The sequence below is a fragment of the Ochotona curzoniae genome, unplaced genomic scaffold, assembly GCF_017591425.1.
Source record: "Ochotona curzoniae isolate NIBS_2020 unplaced genomic scaffold, NIBS_Ocur_1.0 contig_2688, whole genome shotgun sequence".
In the NCBI taxonomy this organism is placed as follows: domain Eukaryota; kingdom Metazoa; phylum Chordata; class Mammalia; order Lagomorpha; family Ochotonidae; genus Ochotona; species Ochotona curzoniae.
This window is the reverse complement of record NW_024465553.1, coordinates 22,534,228-22,558,677: the sequence shown is the minus strand read 5'-3', so window position 1 is coordinate 22,558,677 and position 24,450 is coordinate 22,534,228. Positions and strand designations below refer to the sequence as shown.

At 40.7% G+C, this 24,450-nt stretch overlaps 1 protein-coding gene across 12 annotated transcripts in view; it reads left to right on the top strand.

Annotated features, from left to right (window-relative positions):
* GPHN (gephyrin) overlaps positions 1 to 24,450 on the top strand; it is a 276,180-nt gene that overhangs the window by 234,943 nt on the left and 16,787 nt on the right. For all 12 annotated transcript variants that reach the window (XM_040975435.1, XM_040975432.1, XM_040975433.1 and 9 more), the window contains one exon: positions 10,212 to 10,333. In XM_040975435.1, the coding sequence (XP_040831369.1) occupies positions 10,212 to 10,333 (122 nt within the window). The remainder of the gene's footprint in view (positions 1 to 10,211; positions 10,334 to 24,450) is intronic.

The window sequence follows — 24,450 nt, the reverse complement described above, 5'->3', positions numbered from 1 at the left end:
TGTTATAACTACTGCATCACATGCCAATCATTTTTAAGTATAAATTCACTGAAGTTAATGTGTACTGTGCAATCTCCAGAACTCTTAAACTTATAAAAGTCAGGTTTTTTAAGCAGTTTTTCCATTCCCCTTTCCTATCACTTTCTAGAAACCACATTCTGCTTTCTGTTTCTATGAATATAACCACTCCAGATATCTCATATCGTATAAAGTATTTACTTTTTGTAATGGTTTATTTCACATAGAAAAATATCCTGAAAATTGATCAGTTTTGCAGATTCTGTCAGAATTTCCTTCCTATCTAATGCTAAATAATATTCCAGTGTATGTACATGTAGGTAAAGATCACAAATGTCCTGTGTTTTTTTGCATCCACTCACCTGTTGGTGAACATTTGACTTGCTTCTGTTTTAGCTACTGTGAGTAAAAATGATACCAGAAATGTCTCTTCAGGAACCTGCTCCCACTTTTTGGTATATAAATCTATTTTTGTATAAAGGAATTAGATTGCAGTAACAGGTTAATTATAGGAAAGCTAGAAAATACAAGTTTTCATTCACACAACTAAAATCGAAGTAGGGATGCACTACTAGGAAGACACTACCATCTTTATCCTCATGCAGTTTATGTTCTAATAAAATGCAAAAATAACAAACCACTGCTAACACTTTGCATGTAATCACCCACTTATTTCTATGCCTTATAAAATTTAACTCTTTCATCATCTGTTTTTTCACATAACTATCATCACAAATGTCTTTTCATCAGTCTGTCTTTGATGGTTGCAAAACAATAATATCTTATAAGTTTTTCATAGTTAATTTAGCCAATGCTCGATTGTTAAATATTCCATTTCCAACGCTAACATAGACAGGATTATGATTAACCTATTTATTTGCATATTATATATATAACATATATGTATATAATATATATGTGCTGTATTCTCTATGATTTTGGATTACATCTTACCAAATTGCCTCCAGAAATATTACTGATCAATCTTCTATCTCTTTAATACTGTGAAATACCTGTTTTTCCTCATCCTCACTAACACTTTGTTAGTTAGCTTTTCATCACCATAATGAAATACTTGAGTCAGCCTACTTCATGAAGAATGCAAGCTTATTTGGGCTGATGTGGGGGTTCACAGTCCAGGATCAAGCAGGCCCCATCAGTGCAGCCTCCGGTGATGATCTTGTTGGCAAAGTCCTGGGACAGAGCAGAGCCTCACACGGCAGGAGCCAGTATGCTTGTCAGTGGCGGTACCTGTCTTTCCTGCTCTCTTCTTCTGATAAGGCCACCCTATCCCACAGCTACCTTATCTAATCTAATCACATAAAAGATTACCTGTCTGAACATGATTTTTTTCCATTCTCTTCATACCTTACAATGAGGATTCAACATCAGACCATGACGTCTTGGCAGATACGCAAGCCATCATTATAATCTTTTTTAATCTACACACTAGTAGACCCAGAATGATGACCTACTTTTTATTCTCATTCATTTATTCCTTCCAGTGAATCTGTTACCATTTACTACATTTCTGGTCACTTTTATGATATTCCATCTATACTAGACTTTATGTGTGTCCTCATCCCTTCTCAGTAAGATCCAGAACCTTTAGAACCAAGTGCATTTCAGATGTTTCTTCCTACATGAGGTTCTGCATTAACAAATGAAACACTTTGATTCTATCTCAATTCTGAACACCTATGATAAGCTTTATTTGGATCAGCCACATTGCATTTCTCACATACTGCCTTAGACTGTCATCACACATACATTTAAAAAAATACCTCTTGTTATCAAATAAGGTGAAGATAGAAAAAGGACAAGGCTCTTCATGCTTTAACTCAACATATTAACACTTGATTTCTTTTGATAGTGATCAGTTTGTGTTGGTTTGTTACTGTAAAAGCTGTCATAAATACTATTTTGTATCATCTGAAAATTTAGTAGTATATCAAACCTAGCTTATCTCCTTAAATGTGTTATTAGCTGCATAATCTATTATGTGGGTATGTGTTCTTGTACTCTGGGACATCCTTGTACTTGTGAGCATGTCCAGTTAAGAGTGTACTTCAGTTTTATAAAAACAACAGTGTTGGGAAGTTTCTTTGGACAGATTTCTTATGCTTTCTTTCACCCTTTACTCATCCCTACCACTTTTCATGAATTCATTAAGTTCTATTTTCTTCACTCCCTTAACACTTTATTTTGAATCCCTTCTTTCAAATCTGCATTTCTCTTTCCCAGTGTTCAGAGAATTGACAGTATATTAACTAGAAAGTCTGCCTTCTCAGTTGTGCACCAACCACAATTTACAGTGTGTTTTCTGGAGATTAAGTAATCAGTGATACAGCAGAATTAAGGTGGGAGAGGGCCGAAGTGTGGAGGAATGTGGGTGGAATAAATGTTTCCATATTTTTCTTTTTGTCCTGTATCTGCAGGAGGGAATAGGGGAAGGAGAGAGCGTTATTCCTTGATGTCAGACTACAGCAGCAGCTGGGGATGGGGGAGAGTCATTTGATGATACCTTAAAAACCCCAGTGTGAGGGAGAGTGTTATTGTTTGAGGGTGTTACTTGAGTGGATTTGATAGTTCTGAGAATTGTCAGTTCCTTTGCTCCAGGATTGAGAAAATCTTTCCGAGGTCTGTTGGTTGAAAGTGTCCACTTCAGTGCCTCCACATACCCAGACAGTTGCTAAAAGTCTTGGCCAGGAGAGCCATCAGTCCTGCTCCGCTTTCCATACTCTGACGAGGCACTTACATCCACTGCTAGCCTAGATGAGCTAACTGCCCTGTCCTTTGTGTGCATCTGGGCATGCCCTTCCGTTGCATGGGCATCAGTAACTGAGGAGGACCAGACACAATGTGTGCACTAAAGGACAGACCACATATCTTGTGAGTTTCCCTGTTTCCAGCCATCTAGTTGGGCCCAAGAAACCTCACCTAGGGTGACCACAGACTGGATTATTGTGTGTGCCAGCTAGTAGAGGATCAGATTTGGTCCATCACTCACACCAGCTAACTCACATACTGATGGATGCAACTGCCTAGTCAGATATGTCCCCAGCCCCATCTCTCACGTGAACTGATAGGGACAGCAGCCTAGCCACCCAGTCTTCATGAATACCAGCAGGTGTCATAGCCTGGTCAGGGTAACCCCCAATAACTGCCACCAAGCCCAGCCTCAGCCTCAGTTCTTGCCAGCATATGCTGTGGTGTAGCCCAGGCCACCTTGCATTCCGCCCAGCTTTCATACACCCATGTGTGTTGTGCCCACCTCTAACTCTAGCCCACACATGTTCAAGCAGGTGCTGCTGCCTTGTCACACCTGATCTGCCCGCGGCTCTGGCTCTCAAACTCAGCAGCAGGAGATGCAACCTAGTAGGGGAATGCACAGTTACCCATCAGGCCCGCTGCCAGCACCAGATGCTGTGCCTTAGCAGGAGATACTACAGTCCAACCTGACATGACTTATACCCAGTCTCAGCTCTTGCCAAGGAATGCTGTGGTAAACCTGGCTGACCCACACCTGTTCTGGCTCTTGTGTGTGCCAGTTGGTATAGTGGCCCAGCCCAACCCAGCCCCAACCCAAATACAGCCCACATGCCAGCTGACGGATCTTGCAGCCTGCCCAGCCAGTCCTCCCCCAGTCCACATACTCACCAGCGGAAGCAGTGGCTTAGCAGCAGGGTTCCTGAAGCTCCCCTACCAGTCCCACTCCTAGCATCAGGTCTTACGTGTACCAGTGAGTTCTGTGGCCCAGTCTGCAATGACCTACCCCATCTCAATATTCACTGGCAGGTGCTGCAGCCTAGCTCTGTTTGATCTGCCCCCAGTCCCAGCTCACACTGGCATGTGCTACAACCTCACCCAGCCTGACCAGCCCACAGCCCTGGCCCTCATGTGGACTGACAGGTGTTGCAGCCCAACCTGGACTGACTTGCACCCCATTCTGGCTCTGTAACATTCCAGCAGCTTCTGTGGATTGGGCTACCCCCAACCCTGGTTCTTGTGCTCATCAATGTATGCTATAGTCTAACAGAGGAGTTTTAAAGATTTGTTTTTTTCATTTTTATTGGAAACTCAGATATACAGAGAGGAGATAGAGAGGAAAATCTTCTATCTGCTGATTCACTCCCCAAGTGGCTGCAACAGCCAGAGATGAACCGAACTGAAGCCAGGAGCCAGGAGTTTTTTCCAGGTCTCCCAGGTGGGCACAGGGTCCCAAGGCTTTGGGCTGTCCTCTACTGCTCTCCCAGGCCACAAGCAGGGAACTGGACAGGAAGTGGTGCTGCTGGAATTAGACCAGTGCACATATGAGATCCTGGTGTCTCTAGGCTACTGTGCCAGGCCCTATCATTATGTTTGAAATACATGAAATCTTTTCATCTTACATAAATTTTTTAGGTAAAAAGGGGATATATTTTTCCATATTTGTAACATTCCCAAAATGATAAAGATGGAAATAAACTAAAAGTTCCAATAGGCTGGGGATCGAAAGGGAAAGAAAGTATCACTGAAAGGACTCAGCATGAGGAATACCTCTGTGGGGACTGAATAGTTTGTATCTTGATTGAGGTGACTGTTACACAAATTTACACATATGAAAAATGTCAAAGAATTGTTAATCTGCTGCCTGGCAGCATGGCCTAGCTGCTAAAGTCCTCTCCTTGAACTTGCCGGGAACCCATATGGTCGTCGGTTCTAATCCCGGCAGCCCCGCTTCCCATCCAGCTCCCTGCCTGTGGCCTAGGAAAGCAGTCGAGGATGGCCCAAAGCTTTGGTACCCTGTACCCATGTGGGAGACCTGGAGGAGGTTCCTGGCTCCCGGCTTCGGATCGGTGCAGTACCTGCCATTGTGACCACAGGGGGAGTGAATCATCAGACGGAAGATCTTCCTCACTGTCTCTCCTTCTCTCTGTATATCTGACTTTGTGATAAAAATAAAAATAAAATAAATATTAAAAAAAGAATTGTAAATATAATCAATTATATTAGTGGCATGATTTTGAAATTATATAATGGCTATATATTTGCAATTAGAGGAAACTAGGTGAAGAATACAGGTGACCTCTATATATTTTTTCTACTTCCTGCGAGTTTACAATTATGTGTGTATATATATGCTGGGACTGCCGCTGGGGTGTTCTGGGTAAGAAGATCCACCTGCAATGCTAACATCCCGTATGGGCACCAGTTTGAGTCCCAGCTCCTGGGCTTCCCATCTAGAACCCTGCTGTTGGGCCTGAGAAAACAGCAAAAGATGGGCCCACTTGTTTGGGCTCATGCCAACTATGTGGAAGACCCAAAGAAGCTTCTGTCTTCTGGTTTCAGCTTAGCCCAGTCTGGCCATTGCGACCGTTTGCAAAGTGAACAAATGGATGGAAGATTCCCTCTCTCTCTTTCTAACTCTACCTTTCAAATAAATAAATAATTTCTAAAAAAAAAAATACACATATATAAAAGTGAGGGGAAAAATAAATAACGATGGCTTATTAATATAAAGTTCTAGAAAAGTACAACTGCATGAAATGATGCTTTTTTAAATTTTTTTGAGAGGCAGAAAAACAAAACACCACAGAGAAGCAGGCAGAGAAAGAGCTTCCATCTGCTGACTTACTCCCCACATGCCTGCAAACCGGGAGATAACTCTGAGTAAGACAGAGCAGAGAAAAGGCATGAAAGGTATTTAAGAAAGAAAATCTCTGTAAATGTTTGCTACTGACCTACAGACATGACAAAAAGAAAAAAAAAAAAAAAAGCTAGGCAAATGGCCAAGTCTGTATGGAGATGCTGTGTTGTGCTCTTCTCTTAAAACATATGGTCTGAAGGAGCTAGTGTTAAAACAATTTAAGTTAAGATAGTTTGTGTTCCATGTCATAGTTTGGCAGTTTATCTGTTTCCAAGTGATAATTTTGCAATTTGTAACTTCAAGTTTCATTTCTCACTTCTAATTTTGGCCATTTTTCAGTCTAAGTTATGCCATAGTCTTCTGGAGATATGATCAATCTAGATTTGTATCATTTTTATGTTTTGATATTTATTAATTTTTCTCTAGCTGTTTTGATCTCTACAAATATTGTATCTTCATATTTTCTTTATTTTGTCAAAATCTGTTGAGCTGTACAGCTTAATGGCAGATTTGCACCAACACTCAGGACACCGGAGATTACACATTCATCCACGGCCGTACAAACACAAACAGCGTGATTATCGAAGTGTGCATGAAACCTCACAGCTGTGATTCTAAAGTTGCAAATCTGCATTATGGAAATATGTCAAATATTTTAGCATTCTTTCTCTTATAAGGAGAAGGGAACAAATCATAGTAGCCATTCAGGAAACAAATATAGTTGAAAAATATATAGAGTTTTAAAAAAAATCACCCGAACAGCTTTATTATTCTGAATTTGGGAAAGGCAAAATCAAAAGGTATTGTCAGAGGCGACCAGATATTAATATTTTGTAAGTAAAGACAGGAAATACTTATAGGCAGTATCTTTAAATTAGCAATAAGAAACCATGAATATGAGAAACTTCTGTTTAAAGTAGTCTAAGAGACAGCCACCTGGAAGATGCCCCCTGCCCACACTTGGAGTGCCTGAACTATCCCAGCAAGTGTGGTGCTCAACACATCTGCCAAGCTTTTGAGGCCACCTGTTCACATATGTGGTGTTGAAGGTCTCTATGCCACTGTGCTTTCCTGAATGTATCTAAACAGCATAACCTGAAACAGGTAGAAAAGGAATTGCTGCGAGTTGTGAAATTCCTTAAGGAACCCAAATGGGCTATGTCTATTCTGAATTTATATATGAAGCATGCCATTAAAGTGGAAGCTCTAATGACATAGCAGAAAAAAGATTATTCTTCCTTCAAGTCCAGTCTCATCAGTTTGCTGAAAATGGTCCATGATGCAATACCTAGGAGTTATTTTTGCCATTTCTTCCATGAGCATCCACTGAGGAGAAGTACAACCACTGCATTTCTTTTAGAGAAAGCCACTCACTGAAAATTAAAAACATACCTGATGTGAAATTGGACATTAAGATTATCAATCATGGATAGTCACTTTGGAGAGAAATTTGCTGATGTGTCTGCAAAAACCAAAACTCAGAAGCTAAACAGGACAATGCAGGAGAATTATCTGAGAGCCCTGATTTTTCTGACGTCAACGAACATTTTTAAATTTTGAGCAACTATAAAATGCTTCCTGAACAAGCCCCAAAATGGTCTGAAAACATGCCCTAAGCCCAGAGAGTTAACAGAATGTTCTGGCTATCCAAACAACCTTTGTTATCTGGACATAAAATATTTTCATCATTTTTAACCAAAAAAGAAAAACCTGAATTTTAGCAACAATTTGTACAACTTATAGGCTTCCTCTCCCCACCACCACACTCACACCTCAAAATGAAGTCTTAACCTGTAGCCAAGACTGTTAGCAATTTAAACAATCTATCTTAATCCATTGAGATTGCTGCCTACCCCAGACAGCATACAGTGAGTAGCTTCTAAACAGAAGAACTGTACTGCTTACCTTCTGGATACCAGCCGTCAGGAATCGAGGCTCATTGTCTGTCTTCACGCAGTAGAGGCAGAATAGACCTGTTTCTTAAGGACACTGACCCCATTCACAAGGGTTCCACCTGTAAGAACCGATCACCTTCCAAGAGATCTCACCTCCTAATACCATCACCTCACAGGTTAGAATTTCAGTATGAGTTTGGAAAACACATAGACAGTTCCAACTATATCATAATACTATTCTTTCTGTGAATTCTTTATATATATAGTTATTCTCAAGTAAATATATTTTCCTCAGAACTTCTATTCTTTTTTTTTTTAAGATTTATTTTATTTTTATTGGAAAGGCAGATATACAGAGAGGAGAGACAGAGAGGAAGATCTTCCATCCAATGATTCACTCCCCAAGTGAGCGCAATGGCCGATGCTATGCCGATCTGAAGTCAGGAGCCTCTTTCCAGGTCTCCCACATGGGTGCAGGGTCCCAAAGCTTTGGGCCGTCCTCGACTGCTTTCCCGGGCCACAGACAGGGAGCTGGATGGGAAGCGGGGCTGCTGGGACTAGAACCGGCGCCCATATGGGATCCCAGGGCGTGCAAGGCGAGGACCTTAACCACTGCACCATCGTGCCGGGCCCCAGAACTTCTATTCTTACAAAACCTCCTAAAGTTATTCTTTTCTGTCCTCCTCAAATTCTTTAACAATCAGATAGAGGTGTTTTGGCAAGGTCCCGAGCTTTCTAAGCCTAGGTCCTACTGCTTTCCTGAGCACATTGCCACAAGCAGGATTGAAAGCACAGAAGCTGAAATCCAAAGCAGCACTCGGACACACAGATGCTGGCATTGCAAGCATAAGCTTAACACACTGGCCCACATATCCACAGGCATTACTCTTGTTGTTCTTACTTTAAGAAAAAAGTGCCCACCTGGGATCCCGGCACGTGCAAGGCAAGGATCTTAACCACTATGCCATCACGCCGGGCCCACTTGGAGTTTCACATATCGATTCTTGTAAGCAATAGCTGTATGACCCTCAGTTTTCTTTTGGAGCCATTATTGGTACCGTATGGTCAGACTTTGCCTTATGTTGAAACAATCAGAGCTCTGGAATCGGCTGTTCCCTTAGGAAGGCTGCAGAAAAACTGATCATATCATGCATTGCCATCAGTAAGGCTGCCCTTCAAATACTTTACTAATTGAGCTTACAGGCCATGTGACATTGCAACCCACTTTCATCCTTAGCCCTGGGAGTGCTTGCAGAGTCACTACTATTATGCTAATATGGACAAATTTCTGATCTTAATTAACACACATATAAGTAATTATAATTTTATAAAGGCCAACGCTTATAAGTCTTAAACTCTATGATAATCAGACAAGTTGCTTCTGACAGAAAACTGTAGTTACAACTCCCTTTGTTATTATAAGAGTACTGACCACTCGCTAAGTGGGCTTGCTGTTGTTGGAATGCTTTCTTTGCCACTGATGATCCCAAACAATTCCAGAAATAGTAAAAAAAAATTACAGATCACTGATGAACCAACTTTTTGCAAAACTGACATATAAAAATATTAGCTAGTTAAAGGAGGGTTGGGACATATAGAATATTTTCAAAAACAATGTAAATCATTGAATGGAAGATTATGAGGTTGAATATACCAGAAAAATTTCATCTAGCTTTTACAAGTGAATCCTATTTTCTCTTATCAAGCCACCTTGAGAATAATGCCTGAATCTTTTTACAGTTAAAATACAAAAAAGAAAATAGAAAGTAAAAAATAACAACAACAACAACAAAAAAAGCAAAAAACCCGAACTGGTCCCATCATCTCCATGCTTTGTAGCCTGGCTCTCTCACGTGTTAAGCTTTAGTTCCTGCCTTTGGTGTGCCCCGGGCACGCTGCTTCGCTGCTTCCAAGCATCTGATTTTTGATTTCTCTCTCCCGTTCTTATGTGGCTCACTCTTTCCCCAAATGTGTGAATTATTAACAGTTTCCTAATTCACTACTTTCCTCACCTTATATTTTTATGCTTCTTATTTCTCAGAAGCAATTTTCATGAAGGCAGCCAATTAAAAAGACTTTTTTAAAAAATTGGTACAATATGGGCCTGGCACAATAGCTCAACTGGCTAACCCTCCCCTTCCAAGCACCGTCATCCCATATGACATGTCCCAGCTGTTCCACTTCTCACGCAGCTCCCTACCTGCGGCCTGGGAAAGCAGAGGGGAATGATCTAAAGCCCTGGGACCCTGTGAATTCTAGCTGCTGGCTTTGGTTTGGCTCAGCTTCCCCGTTTGGGGAAGAAACCAGCAGATTGCTGAAGATCTTTCTCACTGTCTCTCTTCCTCCATGTGAATCTACCTTTCCAATAAAAATATATGCATCATTTTAAAAAATTCAAACAATATAACAAATGCCTAGAATTAGGAGCTTTAGCTATTAATATATGTTTGGGTCTGGAGTGGTTAATTACAATTTTCTACATGTTTTCTGAATTCTTGGGGAACATTTTCGCATCATCCTGTGCTTTGAGCATATAACCTGTATATGTCAGATACTATTGTAGATGCTGGATATACTACATTCTACTCACAAGATTGATTTTTTTTTCTTCCCATTCACCTCAGGAAATGTTATCCTAAGAAAGTAACTTGTGGTTTTTGGCCTTGTAGTTGCTAAATCCTGAAGATGACCTCTTACCAGGAAAGATTCGAGACAGCAATCGTTCAACCCTTCTAGCAACAATTCAGGAACACGGTTACCCCACAATCAACTTGGGAATTGTGGGAGACAAGTAAGTAGCGGATTGGATTTTGAAAAGATTTTCCTGTACAACTGTGAGTTTTTGGAGTGCTAACTAGGTGAATTTGCTGCCAAAGAGAAATTTAATGCTACAATTTTCACTTATTTCATTCTTCAGAAGCTAAGAATTATATGTGTGTGTATATACTTTAGTGATTGACATATTCTTGAAGTGTCTGTTACAATAGAAGAAATTATTTTTCTCCCCTAAATATGAAAGTCCACAGAGATGATTTTGATAGTGTTGGTTTTATCCCAGGAAAAATAAAGGTGTTATTGTTACTTGTCTCCATACTTTCACTTGTTTTAAGAAAGAAAACATATAGGGGAAGAGTAAGAGAAATTTTCAAAATTAGCATACCCTGATTTTTTGAAGCTTAGGTGCAGTTGTTTTCTATGATTTTTGTATTGATTTTTTTATCCTTATGGAATCCAAGTGATCCAGCTTCGCCTTCGCCCGCTTGAAAGTACAAAGGGCAGCGCATTGACTGCTGCCTCCATCCATGAGAGCCCATTCTTCACACTTACTAAATTAACTCAGCTCCCTCTAAAATGACCCAAGAATTTCTGTGAATTTCTAGCAAGTGTTTCACATGTGATCAAAAACAAATCTTGCACTTTGTGATCTCAGCTGTCTCTCACCGGATATTATTGCCTGTAATAATATTCCAACATTAGCCTGGTAGGCACAAAAACTAGGGAATAATTTGGCCTTGTAGTTGCTTGATGCCTTGAGGTATCATCACATGTAATTACCTCTTTCTGCCTTAGTAACACCTCATCCCTGAGTAAGGGTCACCATGCGTGCATCCTGCTTTCCTTCAAAAGAGGGCTTTCCTGAGACCCAGAGGGGATTTTGAAGACTCTGCCCCAACCGGATGTTGACACTGCAGATTTTAGGTTAACCCAGTGTACCACAGCACTGCTCCCAGATACTAATATTTAACTGTCTGACATCCACACTGTTATTCTGTAGTAACCATTTCCTAATAATGTTGACATTACAGTTAACACCAAAACATACTTGAAAACACCATAAGGAACAACCAAACTGTAAGCAAGTATAACAATTCAAAGACTGCAAATCTCTGGTATTATACAAACTCTTTTCTCTGATAGTGATGCCATACATCAAATTAAGAACAAATTTTTTTTGAAAATCCATTGATGCAGATACAGGTACAGAGTGTTGTGTTTTCAAGCGATCCAGAATGAATGGTTTAAGATGCAGAGGTAGAGTAAGGAAGAAATGAGTTGTAGCAAAGACTTTGGAGTTGTGTGGGACAGTAGTCAATGACAATCCCACCTGGATTAACGAGGGAGTGATTAGAATTGAGAAAAACAATGCAATTTGGTTATTCATTATGTAGTCATACTGTCATTATGTATTGACTGCAGTCTTACATGAATGAATCATCTGAAGGTCTTACTGAAAAAATGCTGGGTATGATTTAGCAAATCTTGGATGCATAAATTTTGCATTTCTAATAAACTCCCATATCAGGATCCTTGCTGGCCCATGGGGCACAGGAAGTTATAAGAAAGTAATATATTCACTCTTGCACCTTCTATGAGTTTTAAGCCAAATATTATTGAAGATATGAAGTTGCAACAAATATTGACCCTGCCCTTGAGGAATTATAGCTTAATAGCAATCATATTTTAGAAAGTGGTTCTTTTCTAAAAGATTGGTAGAATTCAGCAGTGAAGCCATCTGTCCCTGGGCTTCTCTTTGTAGAGGTCTTCATCACCGATTCAGTCTCCACCTTGATGATTGGTTTAATTAGGTTTTCTATGTCTCCAAGACTCAATATTAGTAGATTGTATGTATCCAGAAACCTACCTATGTCTTCTGTATTTTCCAGTTTGTTGTCATATGGCCGTTTGTACTAATTCTTGATGATGATTTGTATATCTATGCTGTCTGTCTTATATATTTTTATTCTCTGATTTTATTTATCTGTGTCCTTTTCTCCCTCTGTCTCTCTTTAGTTGGGCAAATGACGTATCAATTTTTTGTTTTTGCTTTCATAAAAGTAGCTCTTCAATTCACTGATTTTCTGTATCTTTTTTGTTTCAGATTTATTTGTTTCTTATCTAATTTTCATTTTCTTTTAACTTTAGGTTTGGTTTGTTATTGTTTTTCTAGGTCATTGAGATGCAGTATTTGATGCCTTTCTGATTGCTTGATATACACACTAATTACTATGAACTCTTAACACTAGTTTTGCAGTATACTCTAATTTTTGAAATGTTGTACTATCATCTTCACCACTTCCTGTGAATTTTTTATTTCCCTTTTGATTTCTTTTATGACCCACTCAGCATATTATTCAATCTTCATGTATTTACATATTTTCTAGAATTTCTTGAGCAACTAATTTCTGCTTTATTCCATTATGGTCAGAAAAGGTACATGGTATGATGTCAGTTTTTTTAATTTACTTAGGCTTGCTTTATGGCATAGCATGTGGTCTGTTCTAGAGTAAGTTCCATGCATTGATGAAAAAAAAAATGTGTATTCTGAAACTGTGAGATGAAACATTCTGCAGCTATCAGTTAAGTCCATTTGGTTCATAGAATAATTAGCTTTGTTGCTTCTTTGTTGATTTTCTAATTGATCCGTCCATTTATGAGGGTGGGGTATTGAATCCACATTATTATTCTATTAGAGTCTCTATCTTCCTTTAGATCCATTAGCAATTTTTTAAATAATAGGCACATACACATTTAATACAGTCACTCGTGTTGACTCTAGCTTTTAATCATTATGTGATGTTCTCCATATCTTTTAGCAGTTTTTGTGTTAAAGTCTATTTTGTCTGAAATAGGTACAGCTGATCATTTTTCCTTCAGATTGACATGGGATATGTCAATCTTTTTCCATCCTTTCATTTGCACTATGTGTTTATTTTTGTTGGTGAGATGTATTTCTTGCAGATAGCAAATAAATGGGTTTTTTTAATCCAGTCAGCCAATTTCTGTCTTTTGATTGGAGATTTGAGAGGTAAAACTTTTATCCTACCATTTTCCCTTAAATAGTCTCATTGTTTGCTTTGGACTCTCCGTATACTTCACTAGGAGATTTCCTACCTTTACATTCTTTGGTTATTTAGCTTTCATCTTCTATTCTCTGTTTCTGCAGATGGTGGTGGCAAATTGTTTATTTCTGTTTGTTTTGGAAGGTCATTATTTTACGTTTTATAAATGGAAGCATTGCTGAATACAGTATTCTTGGTTGGCATTTTCTTCTAGTACCTATACTATGTTTATTCTCTTCTAGCCTGTAGGATTTCTGATGAGAAATCAGCTGTTAGTGTAATTGGAGCCCCGTGAAGGTGACCTGGCATTGCTCTCATTTTAGACTCTTTCCTTTAGGCTTTACTGTTGAAGGTTTGACTGTAATGTTTCATGGTGAAGTTCATTTCTGATCATGACTATCAGAAGTTCTGTGTGCTTCCTATACTTGGATGTGCCTTTCTTTCTACACATTAGAGGATGTTTTCTTCTGTATTTTGCTGAATATGCCTTCTATTCTATTCTTTGTCCCACACTTGAAGGTGTCACATAAATCTTGAGCACTGTACTTTTGTATTTCTCACATTGAATTCTGTATTTCTAATATTCCCCTTTGTTTTCTCTTCAAAATGTTAATCCCATTGCCAAGTTTTTATACATATCATGTATGGATTTCTATATCTCAGTTATTTGTTTCTGTGTGCTTTTCAATACTGTGATTATTTTTTCCCATTCATTTCCCTGCATTTCATCAGTCTCCCGCTCTTTGTATTCTAATATTGCAGAGTTGTGTTTATTGGAGAGTCACATGTCTTGTTTTTGCTTCCTATATTTCTGAATCTGTTTTGGGCATTTCTGGAAGCACTTGCTAGTTTTTGCCTCTGATGGTTTTTATCTTTGAGCTGTGCCTCTGTGGCTTGGTGGAATGACTGTTCCTCCAATGGATATCTGGAGACGGGTTCTGGATCTGGCCAGAATATGCTGGTCAGTGACTGTGGGGTATGAGTTCCAGGTGACACCCAAGATTGACTTGTGAGTATCCTCTTTTGTCAGCACGAGGAGGCAATGTTTATAACTGTTAGTGTAATTACATTCTCACAATCTGTGTTTCAAAGTGATCAACAATCAAGGTTAGCCTAAAGTGACTACAACCCTCACCCCAAACAGTGCCTGCACCACATGGAAGATTCATGCAATTCTTTGTCCAGAAACCCACCTACACACCATACACTTCCTCACGTTCACAGAATTCCCACAGTCTTTGTACACATTGCTCCCATAGTCACAAGATGCTAAGGATCCACTTCACCCCACAAGCCTTCTCTGACCACAAAGAGAACAGAGCTGTTCTAGATACCAGCTACCTGTGTATGTTCTGCCTTGACAGCTTTCGCCTTGGATCCTATAGAAGGGTGGCAGTGGGCGCACACCTCTTAGCCCCAGAAGTGTGCACAACTCCCAGCCAGGCCTAAATCACTAGGAATGCAGAATTATCCCTTCAGCCGCATCCCCTAATTGTGTGTGCCCAGGCAGAGCCAATAGCACACTCCAGCCACTGTGACTTTGTCTTATTGTGGTGGTCTCTCCCTGCTGGTCTGGGCCCTCTTCAAAATAGCACCTTCTCCCTGCTGAGCCAGACCTTGAGAGGGGAGGAAGCATGCTCCTCTTTCACAATATTCCACCAGAATCCTTCCCTGCCCCCAACTCTGGCTACAGTCCAAACCCAGAGTCAGTGCTCTGTGTCAGCCAATGTCGGCAGTGATGGGCTGTCCCAGTCTGCTCCCACCTTTCTCTCTGGGTGTGCTGTTTCTCCAGTTGCTGGCATGGGTCTCTCCTCACTGCTAAGTGATTCCAGCCTCCACGCACTATGTCTCCACTTTGCAGAATTTCCATGGCAGACATCACTCAAGCTCTCCCTGGAAATGCACTTCACACACTTCTCATTTTCTACCCTTCCCTTGCCAAAATCAGTGCTCCTTTTCCCTGTTCAGCCTTCTTAGCAACTCAGTCAAACTTCTCGGAGAAACTTCTGTCTCATATAGCGTAATAAACAGGGTAGAAAAGAGGATTTGTTCACATTGAGCCATTCTTATTGCTTTCCTACCAGAGTAAGGAATTCCTTGAAGATTGGGACAGAGTATGTCTTAGTAACCACTCTGTGCACAGCATTTTAATGAAGAGTTACATCTCCCAAATCAGACAGCGCTACCATCTTCTCTTTCTGTGAAACCTAGACAATTACACTGCATAAACGTTTAGAGACGTTTCACAAGGGTCCTTTCAAAGCAAGACCAAAAGCCTTGTCTACAGGGGCAGGCTAGGAAGTATGGCAGTGACAACTGAATTGCATTAGTAAATGGGACATATTCCCCCAAGTAATATGCAGTGCAGAATTTCGTGACTTGGTGTGGTTCATTTTTATATTTCATCCTTCTCCTCCTTCCCTTCTCTTCTCCTCCTCTTCACCCTCCTCCTCTCTGATTCTCCACCTCCTCTTCTTCCTCCCCCTCCTCCTCTTCCTCTTCTGCTTTCCTCTTTCTTCTTCCTTCTTTTTTTTCACGATATAGTTCCATAGACTCAGGGCTATCCTTTTCCATCCTCCCCAGTTACCCTCCCACACACAGACTAATTTCCTCCATATTTTTACAGTAGTATAGTCCTTCGACAGTGGTCATCACCTATATTTCTGAAGAAAAGAATATTAAAGAAGGAGCGGAGGGAAATCCCAAATAAATTTAGATGACTTTAAGCCTATTGATTTTTACTTGAAAGATGGGATGACAAGATAGAGGAAGCTCTTCCTTCCATTGGTTCATTCCCCCTAATGTCTACTACAATCAGAACTGAGCCAGCTAAAGCCAGGAGCCTAGAACTTCATCCCAATTTGCCACTTGGGTTGCAGGGACCTAAGTACCTGAGCCGTTATTTCCACAACAGCAGGAAGCAGAGGAGGCAGGACTTGAACCAGGCCTTCCGATATGGGATATAATCATCCCAGGGGCATCTTGGCCTGTGACACGGTCCCTCTGAAACCCCTGCCTCTAGCCTGATTTTTTTTTAAAAAAAAACCACAACAACAAAGGAAGATCTGCTTCCTCAGGCTTAAATGGCTGACCATGCATATTTACCTCTTAAATACAGCAAGTAATAATTATAATGCAGATATGTGAAATATACCCCATTTATTTATTTTTAAATAAAGCTCACTGTTAAGTGACCTTACATCCTTCCTGAAATTGCTTTGAGCTATTGAGCTGTTTACAACCCTATATAGGCTTTAAGACAGCAGAGCAATACAGAATTTAATACAAGGTTCTAAACTCCCGAGTTACACTGTCTAGCCTTCAAGGCTTGAAGGACTGAGAAATTCCCAGACGGATGAAGAACTCTCCCCTGGAAAGGGGCTGTCACAGACACTTGTTCTGCTCCAGGCTTGCTGGGCTTCATCGTGGATTAGCATTTTAGATTTGAATTGCTTGCTCTTGCTGCTGCCAATTTGCAGCACTGCCTCTCCACATTAAACATGAAACAGAAGGAGGGAATAGCAAATTGGATTCTTATAAAACTGACACATCTAAGACAGATTTAACAGCACAGAGATTATGTAGACAAAAACAGTGCCTTAAAATTCTAAGTTGTGAACCAATACATCCAAATGCATCCTAACTTCTTAGGGCTTACCCAACATTCTTAGAGTTAGGAATTTTGTAACCACCAAGGAAAATTTAGATCAGAATTTGGTTCATTCTTGTCATCTTTATAAACTGGCCATTTACCAGAAGTCTCTTTTTTCCATTAACAATGGAAACAATATGCCTTCTACCTGAACAAAGTGTGTGCTTAATAATAAGATTAAGAGTCTTTTTTAATGGGTACCCTAGTTGCATTTTTTAATCTTTAATCTTTAACAGTTACTATTGTAGCTGATGTTTGTTTCTTCTAAGAATATCCAAGTATTTTTTTTAATCTTGGTTTTCCTACCATAACCTAATTAAAAAGTAATAGTTCGGGCCCAGCGCGGTGGCACAAGTGGTTAAGGTCCTCACCTTGCACGCCCGGGATCCCATATGGGCGCCAGTTCTATCCCAGCAGCCCCGCTTCCCTTCCAGCTCCCTGCCTGTGGCCCGGGAAGGCGGTCGAGGACAGCCCAAAGCTTTGGGACCCTGCACCCATGTGGGAGACCCGGAAGAGGCTCCTGGCTTTGGATCAGCATAGTATTGGCCGTTGCGCTCACTTGGGGAGCGAATCATCAGATGGAAGATCTTCCTCTCTGTCTCTGCTCTCTGTATATCCGCCTTTCCAATGAAAAAATAATAAAAATAAATCTTTAAAAAAAAAAAAAGTAATAGTTCTCAGAAAACCATTCTGCCCCACTCATCTTTAAATCATTTCTCATTTTAGATTTTTCATTGTAATTGATATATTTTAATCAATAAGAAATATTGGGATAGCTTTTTCTCTCATTTTCCTATTTTTTTTAAAAATATGTTTTTGGTCCCGGCACCATGGCCTAGCGGCTACAGTCCTCTCCTTGAACACGCCAGGATCCCAAATGGGCGCTGGTTCTAATCCCAGTAGCCCCACTTCCCATCTAGCTCCCTGCTTGTGGCCTGGGAAAGCAGTCGAGGACTGCCTAAAGCCTTGGGACCCTGTACCCGTGTGGGAGACCTGGAGGAAGTTCCTGGCTCCTGGCTTCAGATCAGGGCAGCACCAGCCGATGTGCTCACTTGGGGAGTGAATCATCGGACATACGATTTTCCTCTCTGTCTCTCCTCCTCTCTATATATCTGACTTTGCAATAAAAACAAATAAATCTAAAAAATAAAATGTTTTCTGCACAATTGCGGAAATGTACAGGAAGTGACCAAACCTCTGTCCACTCTTCTTCCTTCCTTCTTCTCTCCTTCTTTCTTCCTTCTTTCCTTTATTCTTCTTCCTTCTTCCCTTTTTTTATTTTTCTTTCCTTCCTTCCTTCCAAGAGACAGAAAGATAGAAAGGCCCTCCATCAATCGATTCATTCCCCAGATGCTACAAATCACCCAGTGGCCCAGCGCTGGGAGCCAGGAGCCCCATCCAGGAGCTGCATTTGGGTGGCAGGAGGCCCGCTCTTGGGCTATCACCGCTGCCTCCTGAGAACGGCATTTGCAGAATGCTGGAATGGGAGCAAGAGCCGTGGATCAAACCCAGGCACTCCACTGCGGGACTCTGCTCTCTAACCTGAGTCTTAACCAGTAGGCTGAATACCCTCACGCGTCTTTCTTTATGGGACTACACAGTGTCAGGGCACCCAGTGGAACTGAAGAAAAAGGACCGTATGCAGTGCATAGTTCCACTTCATATGAGAAGTCGACACTCAGAAGATATTTGCAGTTGAGTAACTTATCATCGTTGTCCTCTGATGAAATTAGTATATGATTGGCATATGTCCTGAGCTACTTTTTGTTGTCATGATATGACTAACTGCCACTATTCTAAATCTACAACTTCTGGAACTTTTTCTCACTCTGTCTGTTGTCATCTTCATTCATTTTAAAAATGACACAGCTTGCAGTTGCTCTCACAGATGATACAGGAAACTAATTAGCAGCTGTCGTCCATCTGTGTGTTTATATTAAATATTTTAAAATAAAAATGCATTTGCATTCTGAATATTCCATATGAAATTCATAAATCTTAAGTTAGGATAAAGACACTGCCTTGGTTTTGAATTTTATAGTAGGCTTTATGATAAAGTTTAAGAAAAAAAAACTATTCCAAAATCAAGATTATAGTGATTTAAGCAGATACAAATTTCAAAGAAAATCTTGACTGAGTGCACTCTCAAACAACCAATCAGATTACAGTCTGGAGGATAAGTGATAAGTGCCCCTAGATATATTTTTCCTTTGCAGAAACTTATCACTACATATAATTTTGAGAAAGCCAAGCTCGTTCCCTGACAGACGTATTTGGAAGTATGCTTTTCCTTTTTGTACCTTTCTCTTAGGTTTAAGTTTCATTGACATGTGATTAAATCTATCTGCCGCTTGAAAGATGAATATCATGGCATTAAGAAAAAAAAAGATGTTTTTTATTTTTCTTACAGAAGCCAAAAACATTTGCGTGTTCCTGGTATTTAAGAAGTGAGGAAAAGTAAATATGACAGACAAGATGGGCATTGTATTTAGATGCTCAGATCAGCTTCTCCCGTTGTACTGCAGTCTCTGTGAAAACAGTCACTGCGTATGCTTCTGTAGCAGCACAGACTTTCAGAATCAGAATGAACTTCGAGGCTGATGTTGTAGCACAATGGTTTAAATTACCACCTGCTCATGACAGGATTGTATGTGGGTTCCAGATCTATTCCTGGCTACTTCACTTCTTTTTTCTTAAAGATTTATTTATTTTTATTGCAAAGTCAGATATATAGAGAGAGGAGGAGAGTCAGAGAGAAATATCTTCCATCCAATGATTCACTGCCCAAATGATCGGCCGATGCTGTGCCGATCCAGAGGCAGGAGCCAGGAACTTCCTCCAGGTCTCCCACACACATGCAGGGTCCCAAGGCTTTCCCAGCCCACAAGCAGGGAGCTGGATGGGAAGTGGGGCTGCTGGGATTAGAACCAGCGCCCATATGGGATCCTGGGATGTTCAAGGAGAGGACTTTAGCCACTAAGCCATGGTGCCAGGCCCTGGCTGCATCCCTTCCAATTCAGCTCCCTGCTGGGGAAGCAGTGGATAATGTCCCAAATACTTGGGCCCAAGTGGGAGACTCAGATGGAGTTCCAGGCTCCTGGCTTCAGCCATTGCAGCCATTTCGAGAATGAATCGGTCAATGGAATCTACCTTTCCAATACAATTCCTACATTCAATTTTAAAAATTTTACTTTTTTTCTTAATTTTTAGAAAACATAATTTTATTGCACTCTATAATGATTATATAAATGTTAATTAGGGTCTTCTTTTGAATCTCCAGACAATATTATTTGTCAGTTAACTTCATTCTGGTTCCAATAACTAAATACGGTTTACTTCCAGAGCTATTGTGGAGACACTGATTTGATGCCAGAACTTAATTCAGCTTATTTGCTAAGCTCTACAATGTCAATTCTCAGGGTAAATCACCAAGCCTGGGTGAAAAGAAAACTTCATCTTGTGTGACAGTTACATATTGATGTATACCCTTTCAAAGTTCGCCTTTGCCACAATCGGTTACCTTACTTTATTCTTTATGATGTTTTAACTTTAAATCTCTTCATGATGTGAGTATTGCCACTCTTAATTTTTTGCTGATTTACAGTTTCCTGGTAACTTTCTTGTCTGAGTCACATCCCTGCTGATGTGCTGATGTGCTGGGAAAGCAGCAGAGAATGGCCCAAGTGCTTGGGCCCCTGGACACATATAGAGGACATTTTTATTGAAAAGGTGGATATACAGAGAGGAGGAGAGACAGAGAGGAAGATCTTCCGTCAGATAGTTCACCTCCCAAGTAACTGCAATGACTGGAGCTGTGCTAATCTGAAGCCAGGAGCCAGGAGCTCTTCTGGGTCTTCCACATGGATACAGTGTCCCAAGGCAATGGGCCGTCCTTGACTGCTTTCCCAGGCCACAAGCAGGGAGCTGGATGGGAAGCAGGGCCACTAGGATTAGAACCAGCACCCCTATGGGATCCTGGCGCATACAAGGCAAGGATTTTAACCACTACACTATCGCACCAGGCCAAGATTGCTAACATTGGATCTTCCATGCGCCAAGTGAATTTTTGTAAGGAACTATATTCCTCTTCATCTACAAATATTTTATTTTGAAACTATTTTAATCTAATAATATCCTTTATTTTAATTAAATTTTATTCGTATTTTGTAATTGTTCCTATTAAGATTATCTATTCTCTCAGCAGTTTTGTTTCACTAGGAACCATCCAGAATATTATGTTTATTTTTCACCCCCCCAGCTATTGACTTTTCAAAAAGATTTATTTATTTTTATTAGAATTGCAGCCTTACATAGAGAAGCAGAGACAGAGGGAAAGATCTTCCATCTGCTGGTTCACTGGATGGTTCACTGGATGTTCAGGTTTTTGTTAACTTGAAACAAATTCTCTCTGTGAGAGAGAATATGTTCTCCCCCATCTTCTAAGAATATAGTTGATTCATGGCCCTTTATTTTGTGCAGCACTTGAGGAAGAAGAGCATGAAAGCCTGCAGTTGGCAAGATTACTAATGAGGGCTTCACTTCACTTCTTCATGCAGGCATGATGGAGGGTCAGGAAAGAACCTTAGATCTGCCAGAGGCACCACCCTCCTGGGCCAGCAGATGAGCTAGTTGGCAGGTGACAAATATGCTACTCTGTCTTTAAATGTCATTTCCTTTCTGTAAAATGGGCATAATAATACTTCCATGGGCCTACCACGCAGGTAACATTGTGAGGCAATAAATGGGGATGTACCGTGCAACGTAAATGAAGTTAAACAAATCCTGTGAATGTTTGTACACATTGGTACTTGTCTCTGTAATGAGCCACAATATCTGACCAGATGCCCAGACATTAGAATTGTGCAACAGCAAGTAAAGTGATGGGGCAAAGAGAGATGTAGAAGGGAGGGCCCGAGAAACGGGCCCAGCAGTGCTAGTGGATAAGATGACCTTTCCAACTTTTAAGATTCTGTAACTTTGTGAATCTACTAACTACAGAATAGAAAATAGCTTTGGGTATTTCTTTTACAGTATAACACAGTTACCGTAAGGATTTGGAACAACTCCTGTACTAGTCTCCTTTCTGTTATTATAAAGATATATATGAAGTAGCATATTTTTTAAGGAAGAGAAGTTTATGTGACTCATTTCTAGAGTCCTAATTCAGGCTGGCAGCCCTCGGTTTTGGTGAGATCCTCATGGCAGAGGGTACTGCGGTGGCTGGAATCTGTATGCGGGAGAGAAATCTCATCGCCACATCAGGTCCAGGGAGAGTCTAGGATCCCATAATCTCTTCTGAGAACATGTCCTCAAATGAACCAAGGGCCTCGTGAAAGGTTCTGTGCTACTTCCCAAAACCACTACTCTGAGAACCAAGTTATCAACACATAAACCCTGGGAGGACAAATTCAAACCATGTCCAAACCATACCAAGCGTTTCTAGTTTACTTCTTCAAGTTTTATATGAACAGTTGACAACTCTGCAGTTTTATAGGAAAGAAAAAAAAAGTTTTATAATTTGAAAACAGAAGAAAAAGATCTGAAAAGTATGCTTGTGGTCATCCTCTAGCCCCTTTAGGGCCCGTTTCAGTCTCAGGCTACCTGAATACTATGAGGCTGGGTATGTCACTGCTGCTCTACCTCTAGGACCTCACGATAATCCTGTATTGTCAGCTTCCGTTACAAATGGCGTCAGATTGCATGTTGTAAGATTGGTGAAATGAACTAATGCCTGTACTAGCAGAAAATTGTATGTTATGGATAATAACCATTATCCTGTTACCTGGGTCATATTCCACATGACGCGATGTTTGCGATGTTCTCCCCATTTGCTCCACTTGGCTCAGAGAAATAATGTCGTGCCCCTTAACATTAGCAAGCCAAACCCTGCGCCTTGGGAACCCATCACATGCATATTGCACAGCTTTTCAGCAAAGTGGGATAATTTGCTACCTTTTTCTTCCAAGCAAAACTAAAAGGATTCATCTGTTCAAAATACTTAGTTCAGAAATACTCTAAATACATCCATTATTGTGTGTAATACTTGTCAGATGTTTTGCCTAAGCAGTTAAGTTTTTCATGTTCACTTAGCTTCCATCTTCATTAGATACCTGGACTTTTTTCATTTCCTCCATAAGCAATGTTGATCTCTTATTTTCAAATTTTTATTTTTGTACCTTTTCCTTGGGCACTCAACTTCCCAGAGCCACAGAACCCCCAGGAATACCCAGTGTTGGAGATAGAAGGAAATTTTTACCCAGCTCCTGTAAATGGAATTATTCAGCCTGGAACCAGTTCTTCACTGTCATTTGGACCTTTCACATCTTTAAGTCCCAATACAGGATCTTCTCTACTGTTCATGGATATTCTCCAGAGTTTAAAAAAAAATTTGTGTGTAACTGTTGCCAATAGAGCAGCCAAACAGCAGGCACACTCAACAACCTTTTTTGAAAACTTGTTTGTTCGGGCCCAGCGCGGTGGCGCAAGTGGTTAAAGTTCCTCACCTTGCACGCCCGGGATCCCATATGGGCGCCAGTTCTATCCCAGCAGCCCCGCTTCCCTTCCAGCTCCCTGCCTGTGGCCCGGGAAAGCAGCCGAAGACGGCCCAAAGCTTTGGGACCCTGCACCCATGTGGGAGACCCGGAAGAGGCTCCTGGCTTCGGATCAGCATAGTATAGGCCGTTGCGCTCACTTGGGGAGTGAATCATCGGACGGAAGATCTTCCTCTCTGTCTCTGCTCTCTGTATATCTGCCTTTCCAATAAAAAAATAATAAAAATAAATCTTAAAAAGAAAAAAGAAAACTTGTTTGTTCACGGTACTCCCCCACAAATTTTTAAATTCTGTTAACAACTGTGTTGTCCCTGCTTAAAGGAGTACTGAGACAAAGAGAACTTACTGATCTTGGCCAAGGTTGTAAATCTCCATCAATAGTGGCACCAGGATCTAATATTTGGTAAATCTGACTCCAGGGTCCACATTGTGTATTAATGCACCCCGCCCCCAGCTAGTTTATCTTTTAGAGAGCTTGTAAAGGGGGTGGCTCAGATGGTTGTCAGCTTCCTGTGCCATGCCTGTATAAAGAAGTGAAATGATATCCCAGTTGTGAGTCTTGTCATCTAGAGCCACTAACATTGCTTCCCCCCACAGTCCCCATTAAGTAATCATGAGGTAGAAGGTTATGCCTTAACTTCATTATCACTGACACTTGGGAACATGAGGGTTCGCTGCACTTCAGGATTCTTCCTTTTTTGTTTCTCCTCTCTCAACACCTAACATGAGCATCTAAAGAGGAATTAAGCATGGCTTCTGACTATACTACTTGAGCTTAGTGTCTCTTGAAACCTGACTATAGAGTCCATTTCAGCTGTTCCCTGCCATCCTGTCCATTCACAGGTCCTCATGCTTGGGGATTTGT